We start from the raw sequence: 15,409 nt of genomic DNA, 5'->3' as shown, positions 1-15,409 counted from the left end.
CCCCACGCCACCCGTGCCTCGTTTTTTTCCTTCAGGGATGTGAATTTCGCGTTTGCCGCGAGAAGCACGATAGGCCGCTGCTCCGCATTTGGCTGTTTTACAACGCCAGACGCTACAAACATGATTGTTCCCCGGGTGGGTCTAGCACCGCACGGCAATCGGCAGTGCTGCCGCTTCTACTGTGATTGGCAAATCTCCAGAGACATGCCACCCGCGAGATGATTAGGGTTTGTTGGGCCCCTTGGCTTCACGGTTTCGACAAAGGGATTTTGGGGCGGCACATGGGGGTAATGCGAACAATGACGATGAGCCATTGTGTTCGCCACTCCAGCCTGCGAGACATGAACGCTGGATTCATGAGGCCATGGGGGGGTTGCATACTTATTGAACTAATCTAGTATACGTAAGTAATACGGCAAGTCGCCCCGTGAAATGGACCGAACATTGCTTTTTAGCAAACGGTCCTGCATTTCCCTAAATCCATGTTAGCCTTGTTCACTCTGAATCTACTAAAATACTACAAGACCGCCAGCTGCCTTCTCGGGCCTCGAGTAGTCAGGGGGACTCGCGCTGGTGCGGGCTCGGCTGCCGAATCACATTCTATACAACTTGCGGTAGTAGCTTATTCGTCAACGACTTAGCCCTACGGCATTTATAGGCGCTTTTCCTTTGCTCAGGTCGTGCGACTTTCTGGAGAGGTACAGTGTCGGCCTTTTTTTTGCGCACATCCCGCCGTTCCTCCATGCGGGATTAAGGTTTTAGAGTCGTGCCGTGCATTCTTTGTGACGAAGGGCGTCTTCGTGGTGACAGTCATCGCACGTCGCGGCCTTTGATAATTGTAGCCTTGCACCCCCACTAAGGTACCCTTTGTCCCCACTCTTACTTCCTTTTGCTCACACCATCCTAATTGGTCACGTTCTCAAGACCATTCCTTATCCCACCACGGCCCAAAAATAATTTTGAATGTCTTGTTTTTTTTCCTTCCGCATGGATGCAGGGTCAGCCGCCGCGTCGCAGGGCAAACAGCGGTGTTGGAAAGTTGTCATGCTGCTCGGTAGTCGCGGGAATTGAGGAACGGGTACAACCATCGACCATGTTAGATGTGGAGCCCACATCGCGTGTCAGCTAGGATGTTGCAGATGACGAACGCATTCAAAGGGCTAGACCAACCTTACAAACTTCTGACATCCAAAACGGCTCGAGCGTCGGGTAGGATTCCCCGGGAGACAGTCAGGTTCTGATGGCGGCTGTGGTTCGTAGCCCACAATTACCTTCGAGCCGAAGCTGTGGAACGGATGCGTATGCGAGGGGGGCTAAAGGAGATGCTGGACGGATCGGAGCAGGCCAATCTATCCCATAGCTGTGCTGCAAACCCCCGGACTGCTTTTTTTCTTGTCAAAGCAAAGACCATTCATTAAGCCTAAGCTTTTTTGCCAAAGCATACACGGAGCATCTTCCTTAAAGCACCACCACACCTTGCGCCTGCTATTAAATCTTCGTCTTGTCCACTTCCTCACGCACTTCTTGTTTTCTACACTCCTCTAGCTCCTTTTTCTATCATATCTAAACTTGACCAACGTTCGACTTTTCGTCCACGCTAGCATCCCGCCCGTTACAACATACTTGCGCCTCCAACGCCACACACGAGCATAGCACATTCTTTCTACACTATGGGTGTCGAGAAGGTTGTTGCCAAACCAGGCAATGGAACAGACTTCCCCAAGAAGCACGACGAGATTTGCGTTGAATACACCGGTATTGCTGCTAGCATTCACAAGTCATTGCCAAAATCTGACCAGGATTGCAGGATGGTTGTACGATGAAGAGGCACCAGACAACAAGGGAACACAGTAAGTAGACTGGCAACGTGTACGCCTTCACATGGACTTGGGGCATCTTGCTAACCAAAATGCTAGATTCGACACATCAGTAGGTCGAGGCGATCTCACGACTCTAATCGGCGCAGGCCGAGTCATCCGAGGTATGCGCCTTGCAATCCTGACCAGCCCGGTCCACACATGCCAAATGGCAAATTGAGGTGTGCACGTCAACTGACTCTAACATGCAGGCTGGGACGAGGGTATCTTGGGGTCCGAGGATATTCCCCCCATGTCGTTGGGTGAGGTAGCAATCCTCAAAATCACATCGTAAGTAGCTTTTGCGGGTACACCACTTGTATATATTTTTACTAACACCATGTGTAATATAGTGATTATGCTTATGGCGCTCGGTAAGTCCGTTTTGTAAACTTCATACTTGATGAGCCCGACCGCGGGATCAAACCGAACGACCGGCCTCCCACGGCCGCTTCTGCGGCCGACACATGTAACGAGGCTCGGAGTCCGGACAAAACTTCAACACTTCGTTTTCTGTGTACCCCAAAATGAACATACCGCTGTAGCCGCCAGCCTGGCATGACTAGGATATCAGTAGCCTCCAATTTCTTGTCTCGGAGCAATATCGCTAACTGTCCTGATCATAGTGGTTTTCCTGGACACATCCCCGCAGATGCAAAATTGATCTTGTAAGCACCTAGTCTTTTTCTTTATCATCTCCAGAAGAGTCTCCGCGCCCCAAACACCTATCTTCGTGGTGTCTGCAACTTGCGTTGTTCGCTTGACCAACGCACAGCTCACCTTCCGTCCCTCTACCCATGTCAACTATTACGGCAGAATTGCTGGGGCACCGAATCAGAAAGACTGACGAAATGACAGTGAAGTTGAACTCAAGTCCATCAACAAGAAAGGGGAATAGATCGCTGGTCTCCTTTCCCCGATACAACGTTTTTACGCCGCCCTTCTTCACACTCTGTTCGACATATACCCCATTACTACCCGACCCATTTTTTCAGCCTATCATTCCTCACCATTGTAACCTTCTGGAACGACTCTAGCGCCTCCCCCATGAGCCCAGTCCTCTTACATCATGTGCTTCGTGGGGGGAAAGAAAAGGAGCTTTTGCGCGCTTTATGCGGCAATCACGGCCAAAGGTTTACTATCTATTTTTTTGTACACGACTATTTACGCAAATATGCCTGATTTCTTGGCCCCCGCTAGGAGTTTGGCGATTGGATAAAAGCAAAGCTCGCCTCGTTCGGCAGGTGTAATGCTAAGCATCCATTGTAGATGGAGGGCTATGCATGCAAACATGGGTTGCCTGCATGTATAGATTTGTTTCCAAGAGCAGCCTAGCGTTCTAGTTCTTGAGCCTGATGAGTTTGTGCATTTACTCACTGCGTAAGGGCCCAACTTTTGCTTCTCATCCTGTATTCTGTTCCTTGCAATATCTTTGGTCGGAATTCTCCTTCTTTGCTTCATTCTAGTATTAGCGCACATGTATAGAGCACGATATATGCGGATGGTTTCCGCTCATAGTCCCATTTCCCCCCCAAAATACCTGTAATCTAATAATGCTAGTACTGTCTCAGACTGTTACTCTCTCTAACCGAAGTCCCTAGTACCCAAAGGCTTACAGCCGGGCCGTGTAGGGAAAAGGACTCAAGGGAACCCGCCCGCCTGGTATGCATGTAGTGTAGGCTACGCCTGACGTCGAAATCTGACAGACGCTGATTCTCGGCTGAAACCAAGGCACCCGATATAATCCCATTACTATAGTGCACACCGACACTCCGTCATCTCGAACCCTCACTGGTCGGGTGCTGCCGAATCTAACCATACAGTCTTACATCGGCATACCGAAGCTTGGCTGAAGGACTCGGGAGCTCACGGGATCCTGTTGGGTGGCGGTAGAGGCGGCTTGCGCATAATCCGGCGGTTGTCCTGTTGTGTAACCGAAGTATTCAACCTTGGCTCAAAATATTATACTCGACTAACGCGGTATTCCCGCAACTTGAAGGGCCGTTCGCCTAGTACCCGTCTGGGCCCCAGAGGTCTAAAGTAGGCTGCCTATTTCATTGTGGCTTGCAGCAAAGCCGCCAGACGAAGAATGCTCCTATTTGCTACTTTTTGCCTGTTGCTGTGCATATTGGGCTCAAGGATAAAGTTTGCTTTTTCTTGGATGACGCTATTTACTTGTGCATCGCGATATCTCATGGAGGATCTGGCATATGTGCCTCTGAGTATCAGCGTCATCATCATCAGTGTTGTTGAATGTGACGCTCGTCTAGACCAACATATGACCCAGATGCATGAAGGAGCTGATGGGGCAGCAAGTAACAATTGGTCCGTTTCAAAAGTGCATTATCAGAGTACTCATTTGCTCACCGGCTGCGGGCCGTTGCCGTTCCATACACCCACATACACACACACTCTCTCTCTATCTTATGACTTTTCCCGTCAGCATCGGGAACGGGGACGGCTCTCTAGTTCTTACATGACTTGCAAAGAAAGGGAACAAGCTCCGACGACAAAAAGTGGAACATGTTACGATATTCCGTTCTATTGCGGACACAACTGCATAGACCACAAGCCTAGAACGTTTCCATTATGCTCGAGTCGACTGGTCTCCGCGCGGGAAGGATCTCCACTGGGGCCAGAAAGTGGGTGAACAGGAGCGTACTGTTACGTAGTCATCCTTGGCCGTCTTGGAAATTTTTGTACCCCATTTGCGAAAATAACCCACCCGCCTAGCACTTTTTTTCAAAAAGGATTGCCAGGCGGTCGATTCGAAATATAAAAAAAAGATTGGGTCAACCTGTTGCTTCTTGCCCGAGTTCTGGACCGAAAAATGTTACTAAAACCGGTGGTATTGGCCCACGCAAGGTGGAGCAAATGCAATGTGACATGCAATTGCGTGCATAGGAAAATACGCACATGGGATAGTAATGGAATAAAAAGAACCCATGTCGATGGCTTTTCCTCGCGCGTCCCCAAGCCAAACTTGAGTTCCACCAGGATGTAGCCACACGTGGTAGGATGGGTCAGGGAAACAAAGTTACAAGGTTACTCTGTGGGAACTTTAATGGTTTGTTCAAAAGAGTGACGTTGGGGCGAGGGTTCGTGCTTTAGTCGAGCCAGGGCAACTTGCATCACACGTCTTGCATGGGTCCTGTACGCATACGCATGCCCCTAGCCCTTCGGGACTTTTATTTTCTGACCTTCTCAATCATGCCGCACTAAGATCTATCTTCTGATCATGCGACTCGATCCCCATCCGCGGCCAAACAAAGGCAAAGCCCACTCCTCCTGTATATACGCCGAAGCTCGTAGATTTTTTCTGGTGGTCACGGCCCAACCTCGTTTATCGATTTTGAAGTAGCGTCGGTCGCATTTCTAACATTACTGGCCGTCGTTGGCCAGTGAGTGTCTACTTGTCTACATGCAGTGGCGCGTATTTGTACCGTTTAATGCGCCGCCACGTACCTGGAGCTGTTCTGCTGGACTAACTATGCGGCCTTGTGGATGGTACAAGAAAAGTAGGAGGTGCTAGATATGGTAGGTCGGTAAGCGCGGTAACAGCCCTCGAGTCAACAACTTTGGTAGACTATCTCAGATGACGGCTCGTATGTATTGAGCTTTGCTAGCGTTGACTCACGACAACATCGTAGACGGAGATCCTCACTCTTCTCTTTTGGTGACGTATGCTCTATGAAGGAACAATCGAGATGGAGAGGAATCTTGTGATGGGGGTCTTCTTTCCAGTTAGTCTCGAATAGTTCTCCAACCGATATGTGGGATTAAATATCGCGTGCTTGACATGCATTAAGCATCTGGAGACTAAAAGTTGATATCGGGAGTCATCAGAATGAGGAAGAGAGACACGTCAGCAATCTGGCGGGTAGGGCGTTGCGACGGACGAGCGGAATGATTGTTTGGTACTTGTTGGGGGCGGATTCGGCGGCTACTGTCTGTTGTGCTTCATCTGTGACACCCCACTACGACAAGCTAAGCATGATATGTCCAACCCACACAGAATCCTGTAGCTGATCTTTCTGGTAGGAAAATGGACAGGTAACAAGCTCATTTCGTATTAATATGACCTGTAAATATACGCTGAAGGGAGAGTCAAATCGCTATGGGCAGCCCTGTAGAACACTTTCAGAGAATCTGATTACTCACAAATTGATCACAATCTGTTCAAGTTGACGTCAGTCTGTTCTAGTACGCGACTTGCCAATCACATGTGAGGGGCTGGCAAGATACTCAATAGCGGATAGAGTTGTTGAATAACATCTGCACAAGACATAATAGGAACAATACCCCTGAACGTCCGGAAGCCGCGAGTTCCCGTCAACGCCACAACGTGGAGATGGAACCTTGATTTTTTCTATTCCAGAACTTACTTCTCATACGAGTAATGTTGGTTGTTTGAGCCACGATGAGCCACAAGCTATACGCAACGATAGGTTCGTGCTTCCATTAGCTTGTTTCAGGCAGTTCACATCAGGTCTCGATTCTGTCATGTTCTAAAGGATATGCTTCTAGATGTGCACGAGTATTCAAGACTGCGTTCGCTCAGGCGTGGAGGTGGGTTCTGGTTGTCACAGGGGTTGTTATTGTGTTTTCTTTCTGCTTTATTGACGATAAAAAAGGCAGCCTTGGGACTGCCTGAGGGTACTCCAAAGATCCAGTATTCTCCATGTTGGCTTTGTTAGAATGAATCAAGAGGTCTAGTTACTTGATAATAGTGTCGAAATTACACCGATGTTCGAGGTTATCGCAAAATGTCGCTTGAGCGACCGTGGAAGGCGTATGTTTGACAGAAGGAAGCCACTAACTCGGCCTGTACTGTACTATACTGTCATTATGTAAGTCTCCAGCATAGCTTGCTTCTTGAGCCAACGCCATGAAAAGACGTTATGCTTGCGCTGTAATACTAGAATATGCTGTTTAGTTTTTATTTAGATTGAGCCATGGCATTGGCGTGCCCCAGACAATCTACTCAAAGATCACCTTTTCTTTGGGCAAAGGTCCACTTGCCTAGAGCTGAATGGTGTTAGCACTAGCGGACGTAGTGCCCCTGACAACGAGCAACTCGTGACCTGGAGGGATACCATTATGCTAAACAATTATGCCATGCACAAATGCGGCCATATCCGACTAGGCGACTCAGGTGTCAAAATCTTCGTGTAAGAAGAAGATTTGCAACGTAAAGATATAGGAAGGGGGTCGTGTGTGTACTTGGCACAGGTAGCTGATCAAAAGTAGTCGAATCGCGAAAAAGGATTGCTAGTGACTGTCACGTGATTGTCAGACGCGTCTGACTGCACATACATATATGTACGTAGGTGCTTTGCAGCATCGAAACTCCCTCGATTATCCCGACAAAAATGAATCAAACTATGCAATAACATAGCTTATTGAAAAGTCCGCCTACAACAGCCGAACATGGATAGTACGCCCGTAAACGAGTCGCGTCGCAGAGATGCTTCCGAAGGTATCACCACACCGGTCGCGCACTTCGCAACGCCACGCTCCTGTCCCTGAGCTATCGTGGCAGTCCCTTTTTCACTCTGACCGCCAAGCGCAACAACTGGGCACTTTGATCATTTGCGATTCTATCAACCTTCTCTTGCGCCTATAGTCTTGGATGGTCTCGGGTTGGTGTGTGCGGGAAATTAAATGCGGGAATTGAGATGGGGCTGGGCGGCGGAAAGTATGGGGTCTGCTGCAATATTGCGACAACAACTGGGGCTTAAATCGTCTTCTGCGATGGACTGCCTTGTTATTATACGTTCTCGACCGGTATTATAACAAGGATTGCGGAGATAGACACACCGACAGGAGCCTGACAGCTGCCGTATGTACAGCATCTTGTCGCATACCGCCTTGCTATCGTCCCATGACTCTGCGTGGATAGCCGATCAAGTCTGGCGCAGCCCCTTTTCGAGTTTCGCGGTGCGGGTGAATGATTCGCTTTGGGCAGTGGCTGAGGCTGCCAAGTGGGTTCATCTCGGAAATGCCTCGAACAGCAACTGAGTTGAATACTGGAAGCCGACCCTTATGCGTTGTGAGCAACTCTCACTCAACAGCCTTAATTATTAGCTAACGTAGCAGCGTGTCTGTGTCTGTCGAGTAAGACATGCCGAAGCTGCTGTGTCTATGGTTCACGCCGGAAATTTCTATAGCTAGTGCAGCCAGACAATGACCTCGATCGGCAAAATCCCTGCGTTAATTGAATCTGCTTTGTGGCTGATCCAATGGGAGGTGGTTGAACGGTCGTAAGTTCAATACCAAGTGCCCTGATGATCTTACATGGTTCAGGTCCGATTGGGCCGTTCCGTGCCCTACTTGGGAAAAATGCGCCTGGGATGCAATGTTGTTCCGTGCTTGTCCTCCGAACTAGCCACGCGTTTGGCACCGTCTAAACAAGCTCACGCTATGGCGACAAGTGGTTCCGTCGCGGGTGATGTTGATAGTGGGCCTGGTCACCACGTATTTACTCATGCACCCCCCAGGACTGAAACTCTTTCTTTACCGTGCCGTTAGCACCTCGTTGCCTACCCACGTTCATTCGCTGAATAACTTCACTCTTTTAGGTGTTCAGCACACATTCATTCGGTCGTTATTGTAGAAGTCTGCATCTGCCCATTCATCCATACACCGGTCGAGTCAATTCACAATGCAGCTCACTACCTTCCTTTCGACGGCTTCAGCCATTATCGCAACCGCTTCTGCAAGGAATGCGATAACCCTCAACCAGGAATGCGATTTGAGTCAACCCCGCGCTCGCATCATCAATCGCTGTGACTACGATGTTCACCTCTGGTCCGTCTTCAAGGGTGATGGTTGCCCCGATAGCCAAATGGTCACGCTAAAGACCGGCGAGACCTATGCGGAGAACTACCACAACTTCACCGACACCAAAGTTGGTGTCTCTATCAAGCTCTCCAAGTCGACAGAATGCAAAGGCAAAGATATCACCCAGCTGGAGTACTACAGGGCATGGGATGATGAAAATGAGGATTTCCGATTCAACTACCTCGACGTTTCTTATGTTGACTGTGGAGGATTGGACTGCCCAGCTAGGAAGGACGGATACTACCTCGTCGCCGGTGACCAAGTCGGCGAATTCAAGGCCTCTGCTACCAACACATGGTGCCCGATCCTCTCCTGCTCCGATGCCGAGTCCTGCGACAAGATGTCTTACGTTCTTCCCGATGACGTCCAGACTAAGACTTGCCAAATCAACGCAAACATGGATTTCTACATGTGTGGCAGCGAGGCACCCACTGAAGACTACGGTTCCGCACCCAAGACCAAGCCAGAGCCCTCCAAGAAGCCAGCCGAGTCTTCTGCAGCACCATCGTCCACTTCCAAGGATAATGGTTACGGAGCCGTCGTTACTCCTTCGCCCACACCCACGCCTTCGCCGTCCGGACCCGGCCTCATCAAGACGGAGGTCGTCTACGTCACTGCATACGTCAACGCTAATAGGCACGAACATGGTCGCCGTCACCAAGTTTTCCACGCATAAATTCACGCGCTTTTGAATATTTGGCGGCAAAGCCCTGATCGGCCAGTTCAGTTGTATCATCGTACGACCTTCATAATTAAGAATACCTACTTCGCGACATCTTGGGACAAGTAAACAGGAGAAGAAATAAAGTCTAATTCAACTCGAGTATCAACGGAAGAAGACAGTGTCGCGTACCAATACATGCGTTTCTTTGTAATCCATTTCTCGACGCACACCCCTCCGCGCTCGAAGATATTTTGCTTGGGTCGTATATGCCACCTTCCATGCGCTTCAAGTAATTATTCCAGGGGTGCGCCTCCTGGAGATCCTGTGTCTTGGCAGCTACGTTCTCTCACACATTTTTAATTTCAATTCTCATGAAGTAACGACCACTATATTATCTTGGGGTTCTGGCCTCCATTCTTCTAGCCTAGTGGGATATCTATTTGTTTCATATGTTCGCTTCATCAGGGATGGTGAATTGCTGTCTTGGATACGGGGGAGCGTCTGTCCGGAAGGCACTCCGGTCCAGTGGATTTCCTATGTATCTACAGAACATATCCTCTCGTTATATTACTACCTAATGTAAACCACCTAAATGTGCGTCAGGTTACTTGAACGTGCAAATTAAATACGTCACAATGCGCGCTCCCCAGATTTTGCGTAATCACTAGTAGGTGTAAGCATGTGAAGATGCCTCAGACTAAACTTGCGAAATACTTGCTACATGGGCTGCGCGTTGAGTACGAAAATTAATTAGGTAGAATCTCATAAAAACAAGTGTGAAACAAGCGCAATGTCTAGGGGGGCTGTGTCCCTCAAATGTGTTCATCGTATTGCGTCTCTCAGCACACTCAACACCGAAGGTTGAGAATGCGGAACGGCCCTGCTCACGTACATCGATCGACATGTCTATCATGCTTGTTCGCTCCTAGCGACCAAGATCATCAGCGATCAGCGAACATGTTGAGGGAGCAGAAATTCTGGAACATTTTTTACTTCACAGTTGGAAAAACTTGTGCATCCATCCACCAATACTTCTAGGGAGAATTAGAGACCGTCACAGCCGGTCATGGATGGGCCATGGTTTGGGTGCACGAGCCAGATGCAGGGCCACGCAAGCACGTTCGCTTTGCGCTGTGGTTGAATGCCTCTCTCGTACATTGTAATCGCGAATCTATATGTCAACTCTAAATAGTCAAAATTCTGGTATGTCCTGTTTGCGTTCCTTGAGTCGTGTGACGTGGTATAAATCTTGATATGCGACCTTGCCAATACACATTGTATGCATCAGGTGCCTTAAATCGTGCAATATATGGCGGTTCCTGGGAAGCCGCTTTAGAGTTAAATTTGAGCCGACCATTAGATTGCGTACCGAGGTACATTGACAATCAATTCGTTCCATGGTTTTTCGATTGTCGAGTCGCACAAGCATAATCGTAGCTTACCCACTTGACGTAAGCATGTGCATGGGGGGTTAAGTGGCATATTGCTTCATCTGTCAATAGTTCAATATTCCAAGATTCTAGAATCGCACATATGAGAATTGTGGCCCTACTCCACAACTGTCGTCATCAGCCCAATCTTTACTTCTTTTGCTCATAAAAACATTCTTTTAGTTAGCATGTGCATATTTGCAATTGCCGGTGCCGATAAAGGTCCTGTCAATATATATGGACGCTAGCTTCCCTCTTCAATTTGAGACACGGAAGTTTAGGCGTACTTAGGCTGATAGTACCTTGCTGAACTTTAGATATTGTCATAGCAAGGCTGAGATTTAGGCTCTAAGAAGTAAGAATGACGTCCTTGTGCTTTCACGTGGGTCTGGCGCTTTTGTGATGGGTGGTGTCTTCGCAACGATCTTGGAAGTATAGGAGAATGGCTTGTCTGAAAGGGCACCATGTAATATTGGAAAAAAAAAATTAAAGTGCATCAAAGATGCAAGACTACATAGCTAATCATACAGAACTATCTGTCCTTGGTTTTGTAGAAGGTTGACCCTTTTTCCACGGAAGCAAAGGTATCCCAGATGTACCTTTTTCACGAATATGAAAACCTACTTTTGGCGCTTCTACCCATTCAACCGCATCTTCTCCACCAACCACTTCGATACCCCAGCGAACTTCACCGTCCCGGTCTTTGAACCAACCAAGCTTAGTTTGGATTTGCTTGTCTTTCTTCAGTGCTACACCTTGCTCCTGCACTAGCTCAAGGAATTTGTCGCTGCCAGCAACAAGGACTAGCATGTCGGCTATCAGTTTCACGTCGCGCATCATCAGGCTTGTGTACTTTCGCTGCACACTGATGATAATAAATGTTGTTGCGATGAGCCATACGAGAATTGCTGTTGATATGTAGGTCGCTACAGTGTTCATGTGGAGAAGGCGAATGCGATTCGATACGGAGGCCGTGATATTTCGATACGGGTTTGGATCAGGAATTGCTCGTCTCGAAATAATTGTTCCGTTTTCGTTGACGGGTCGGCCAATATTCCTCATACTCTGATCACCAACGGGCTGGTAAGCATAACCGCCATTTTTCAACGATAAATCGCTATTTACGAATTCCTGAAAGAACGACTGGAATGTGCGATCAGCTGTATCTGCGAGAGTTCGGTAATCGAGCAGTACTTCTGGGTCGCTGCCTACTAGAGAGTACATCGTGTTCGTCATGAGATCCATGTTGGTACCGAGTTCAGGGTCTCGGAACACGAACGCATTCTCGTCGAGCCTTTCCTTGGGCATCCCGAATATTGGGTCCCTCATGAGAGACCTAAGCATGGAGAGAAGAAATACAACACCAAAAGATGTGGTTACATTCATTGGTCCTTCGTACAGGTCATCAAGAGGTCCCAGACTAGCATTCATGAGCTGATGCTTTACGAAAACTTCTGCCCATGCAAAATCGATCGGCGACACAGGCTTCTTGATCTCGTATGAATGAACGGCACCAGAATGTGCATCAACTGAGACGGTGGCTTCTGTTGTTTCTATTACTGGTTGGCACCGGGCGGCCTGCATTTTTGGCTTCTCTCTGAAATAGAGATAGTGCTCTTCATTTCTGTACTGCACTGTTATGCCTTCGCCAACAATCCATTTTGTGACAAACGATAAGGGCCAGGATGCAGAGGTAAACGGAAAGCTTTCGTTATTGGGTGTAGCAACAGACCAATACCCTATGGCGTTTCGGCGTGGTTGTTCCATCGTGCCATTCGAGCAACAACTTATTGCTGTTGCGTCCGCAAGAATTGTGGTTTGAGAAGAGCTATTTTGAAACATATTGCCCGAGAGCTGATAAAGCTCAAAGCCCCCTGTGCTATTGAGTCGTGCAATGTCATTCTTCGTAATTGAACGGGAGCCCGTAAAATTGGCGATTTCGAGCCAGGAAGATGTCTCCGCGACTTCCTCGACCGGTTTACAGTCCAGGCGTGCTTTGATCGCAGGTACCTCCAGACTCACGTTGGTGGATGCAAACACGCGATTTTCGCTAAAATCTGGTGAATGTTGCGGATCTCTGGACGTTGAAAATTGTGCGAGGTCAACCGGTAGAAAGTTCCATCCTCCTAAGGTCCATGGCAGCTCAGATCCATTGAATGAATGCTTGATCCCGGCGCCGAAAAGCCAGTTCTTCCGTGGGTTAAGGTACAACTCGTTCAGAACGAGTGATGGTGTATACTGTATTCCATGCCTAAAAGTCAATTCGATTTCAGAAACCAATGGCTCGTGTCGGATTTCCAGACTTTGCTGTGCCGTCATTTGCTGTGTGACATTTGTCGAAGCTTTTTCAAAAAGCGCTGACATCGAGACCGTAAGGACCTGAGCTAGGACAGAGCCAACTGTGACCAAGAACAATATCCAGTGTTTGTAACGCGCAGCTTTGAAAGCCGCACCGGCCCACGTTTTGGATGTGTACGTCAAACCAGCTCCAGCATTGATCGGAGTTGGTCCTCGAGACATCGATACATAGGGCTGGAGTATTCTAAATGTCATATCCAACTGGTCCCACCACAGACCAATTGCGATACTAGCAACGGTTGGAGCTATAGATATGGGCGCGAATGTTGGAAAACTAAGCTTAAGCTTAGATATATCGGCCTCATAGATAAAGCCAGTCTGTGATAGCTGCGATCGAAGGGAGAAGGCATTCAATGTTAAGATAGCCGTTACGATGGATGTAAGCAAAGCACCTAAGGCAAGTAACATTCGCGTACGAATGACACGCGGCCTCCAGTCACGCTTGATCTTAATAGGTGATTTAACAATAGCTAAATTAACGTTGTTAGTAGGAGACATGAGTCTTGGTGACATTTCAACATACCGGGCTGGGCACTCCCCTGAATCAAATACATGTCTGAAGTCAGGTAACTCTCTTTTCGGAGTGATTTATACAAATCCTCCCTCGATTCGTTATGCATCTTTCTGAAAGTTGCATTTTTTACCAGGTGGGGTTGCAATAAGAGACTCAAACCAACAATGCTTGAGGGGTCCGAACTCAGCTTGAGTGGCCGATGTGACAGGCGAGATGTCCAATAGATCGCCACAAGCAGCACGGTCGAAGCGAAGAAAAGCGCAGCAAGGGCGAATCCGATCTCGACCAAAACGACTACTCTCTCCTGAACAACGGTGGCGGTTCCCACGACAGTATTGGTTTGAAAGAGGTCTGGTGAGTTCAGTGTTTCACGGATCATTTCCGTGAAAAATCTCCCCTTCACTCTTGCTGCTGTTTTAACGATGTTTCGGTCGTTCATTAGAGAGACCAAGTCAAAGTCCGAGAGCACAGCAAGCATAGGTGCCAATCCAGAATATCCTGGAAATCTAGCAGCCCATGGAGGTGCCAGATCAGGCCCAGCAGCTTGAAGAGCGTCGAGCCGCATGGTTTCTCTATCAAAATATGTCCTCCATTCGTCTGTCATAGTCTTTCGTTGTACCTGAACAATGTCCAGAAGACTTTCCGGGAGGTCCTGAATATTCTGATGGCCTTGGGCGCTTGCATTGATGTTGTTGCCGACGCTGTCCGCCAGAAACGCATTTATGTTATCCCTGGACATAGAATAATGAGACTGACAAAGCATTCCTTGCATACGAAAGTCCGCTGAGCGCTCATATGTCATGTTTTCAGGAATCCAAGGACTCGTTTTGAATGGGGTATAGTCGATGGGGGCTGTCCACGGTGTGTTCATGATGATGATATCATGCCCATTACATTGTTTGGATGCGTTCAAACGAGCGTATACATGAGTCGAAGTAACGTTGGGAGCTATGGGATGAGTGCCGACGCCAAGGGGGAGGGTATGCTGTTGAGGGAAGAAAGTAGTCGCATTGGACCATGTAATACCTCCGTTGTATGCGAGATCGACGATGGGATGCATCATCAGTTCGTACGTGCATCCTTGAGTGGAGCTCAATACAAAAGTGACCATAGGTTGTGTTCCTTTGCGGGGGTAGCGGACCATAACATCCCATACATCCGAGTAGGGCTCCTCGCTCATCTCTGCACTTTCGAGTTTCATTTCCTGGCAATCGTAGCCAGACATCAGCGTGGTACTTTCCGCGCCCCATCCATCGTAAGAAGAGGTCAGTTTGGGGCCAAGCTTAGCTACTTCAGATGATGGCCAGAAAGGAAGGGTTAACGTAGTATCGGTGACCCAGGCTGAGGTCGAAATATTCCTCATGAGCGCAGCCATTGTTCGAAAGTAAGTGTCCCTGCTCGCAGAATCAGGAAGACGTATACTATCCTTGGGTACAAGTCTCGTAAATTCGGTTGGTTTCGGGATGCGAATCTCTTCCGAAGTGAGTAGCGCTGAAGATAGTGGTGAGATGGCCAGCAAGGCAATTACGTTTACCAATGCCGCACATACTAAACTCCAGCTAGTCTTGCCCATGGATTTCCGTCGGAAACAGGTATCTGTGAAGATAGACCACCATGCTCTTGGTGTCTGAAGGATCGTGCCATATGCACTTGTGCCTTCTTTCGGTGCTTTGGCGAGGCGAGCAAATGGTTCCGTTCTCTTCACATCCTCAAACAATATGACCGTCATCTGTGCATAAAGTAC

At 48.4% G+C, this 15,409-nt stretch overlaps 4 protein-coding genes across 4 annotated transcripts; 3 read left to right on the top strand and 1 right to left on the bottom strand.

Annotated features, from left to right (window-relative positions):
- The first annotated feature begins 1,364 nt into the window (after window positions 1–1,364).
- COCSADRAFT_312928 (uncharacterized protein) lies at window positions 1,365–2,887 on the top strand. Its single transcript, XM_007701063.1, has 7 exons — window positions 1,365–1,755; window positions 1,808–1,850; window positions 1,917–1,981; window positions 2,069–2,147; window positions 2,210–2,230; window positions 2,483–2,524; window positions 2,715–2,887. Exons 1-7 carry the CDS (start codon window positions 1,671–1,673, stop codon window positions 2,752–2,754), a joined length of 375 nt encoding a protein of 124 aa, XP_007699253.1. The 5' UTR covers window positions 1,365–1,670; the 3' UTR covers window positions 2,755–2,887.
- Window positions 2,888–6,186: 3,299 nt separating this feature from the next.
- On the top strand, window positions 6,187–6,613 carry COCSADRAFT_312913 (uncharacterized protein). Its single transcript, XM_007701062.1, has 2 exons — window positions 6,187–6,304; window positions 6,384–6,613. The coding sequence occupies exons 1-2, from the start codon at window positions 6,277–6,279 to the stop codon at window positions 6,551–6,553; spliced, it is 198 nt and encodes a 65-aa protein (XP_007699252.1). The 5' UTR covers window positions 6,187–6,276; the 3' UTR covers window positions 6,554–6,613.
- Window positions 6,614–8,520: 1,907 nt separating this feature from the next.
- COCSADRAFT_25642 (uncharacterized protein) lies at window positions 8,521–9,375 on the top strand (the record flags this gene model as incomplete). The annotated part of the gene is made up of 1 exon (XM_007700850.1): window positions 8,521–9,375. The coding sequence occupies one exon, from the start codon at window positions 8,521–8,523 to the stop codon at window positions 9,373–9,375; it is 855 nt and encodes a 284-aa protein (XP_007699040.1).
- Window positions 9,376–11,244: 1,869 nt separating this feature from the next.
- On the bottom strand, window positions 11,245–15,064 carry COCSADRAFT_115471 (uncharacterized protein). The gene is made up of 2 exons (XM_007701061.1): window positions 13,675–15,064; window positions 11,245–13,621 (listed from the first exon to the last, which is right to left on the bottom strand). The coding sequence occupies exons 1-2, from the start codon at window positions 15,038–15,040 to the stop codon at window positions 11,316–11,318; spliced, it is 3,672 nt and encodes a 1,223-aa protein (XP_007699251.1). The 5' UTR covers window positions 15,041–15,064; the 3' UTR covers window positions 11,245–11,315.
- Window positions 15,065–15,409: the final 345 nt, after the last annotated feature.

The sequence above is a fragment of the Bipolaris sorokiniana genome, assembly GCF_000338995.1.
Source record: "Bipolaris sorokiniana ND90Pr unplaced genomic scaffold COCSAscaffold_6, whole genome shotgun sequence".
In the NCBI taxonomy this organism is placed as follows: domain Eukaryota; kingdom Fungi; phylum Ascomycota; class Dothideomycetes; order Pleosporales; family Pleosporaceae; genus Bipolaris; species Bipolaris sorokiniana.
Note: the sequence above shows the minus strand (reverse complement) of the source record. Positions and strands in the feature narration are given on the sequence as shown.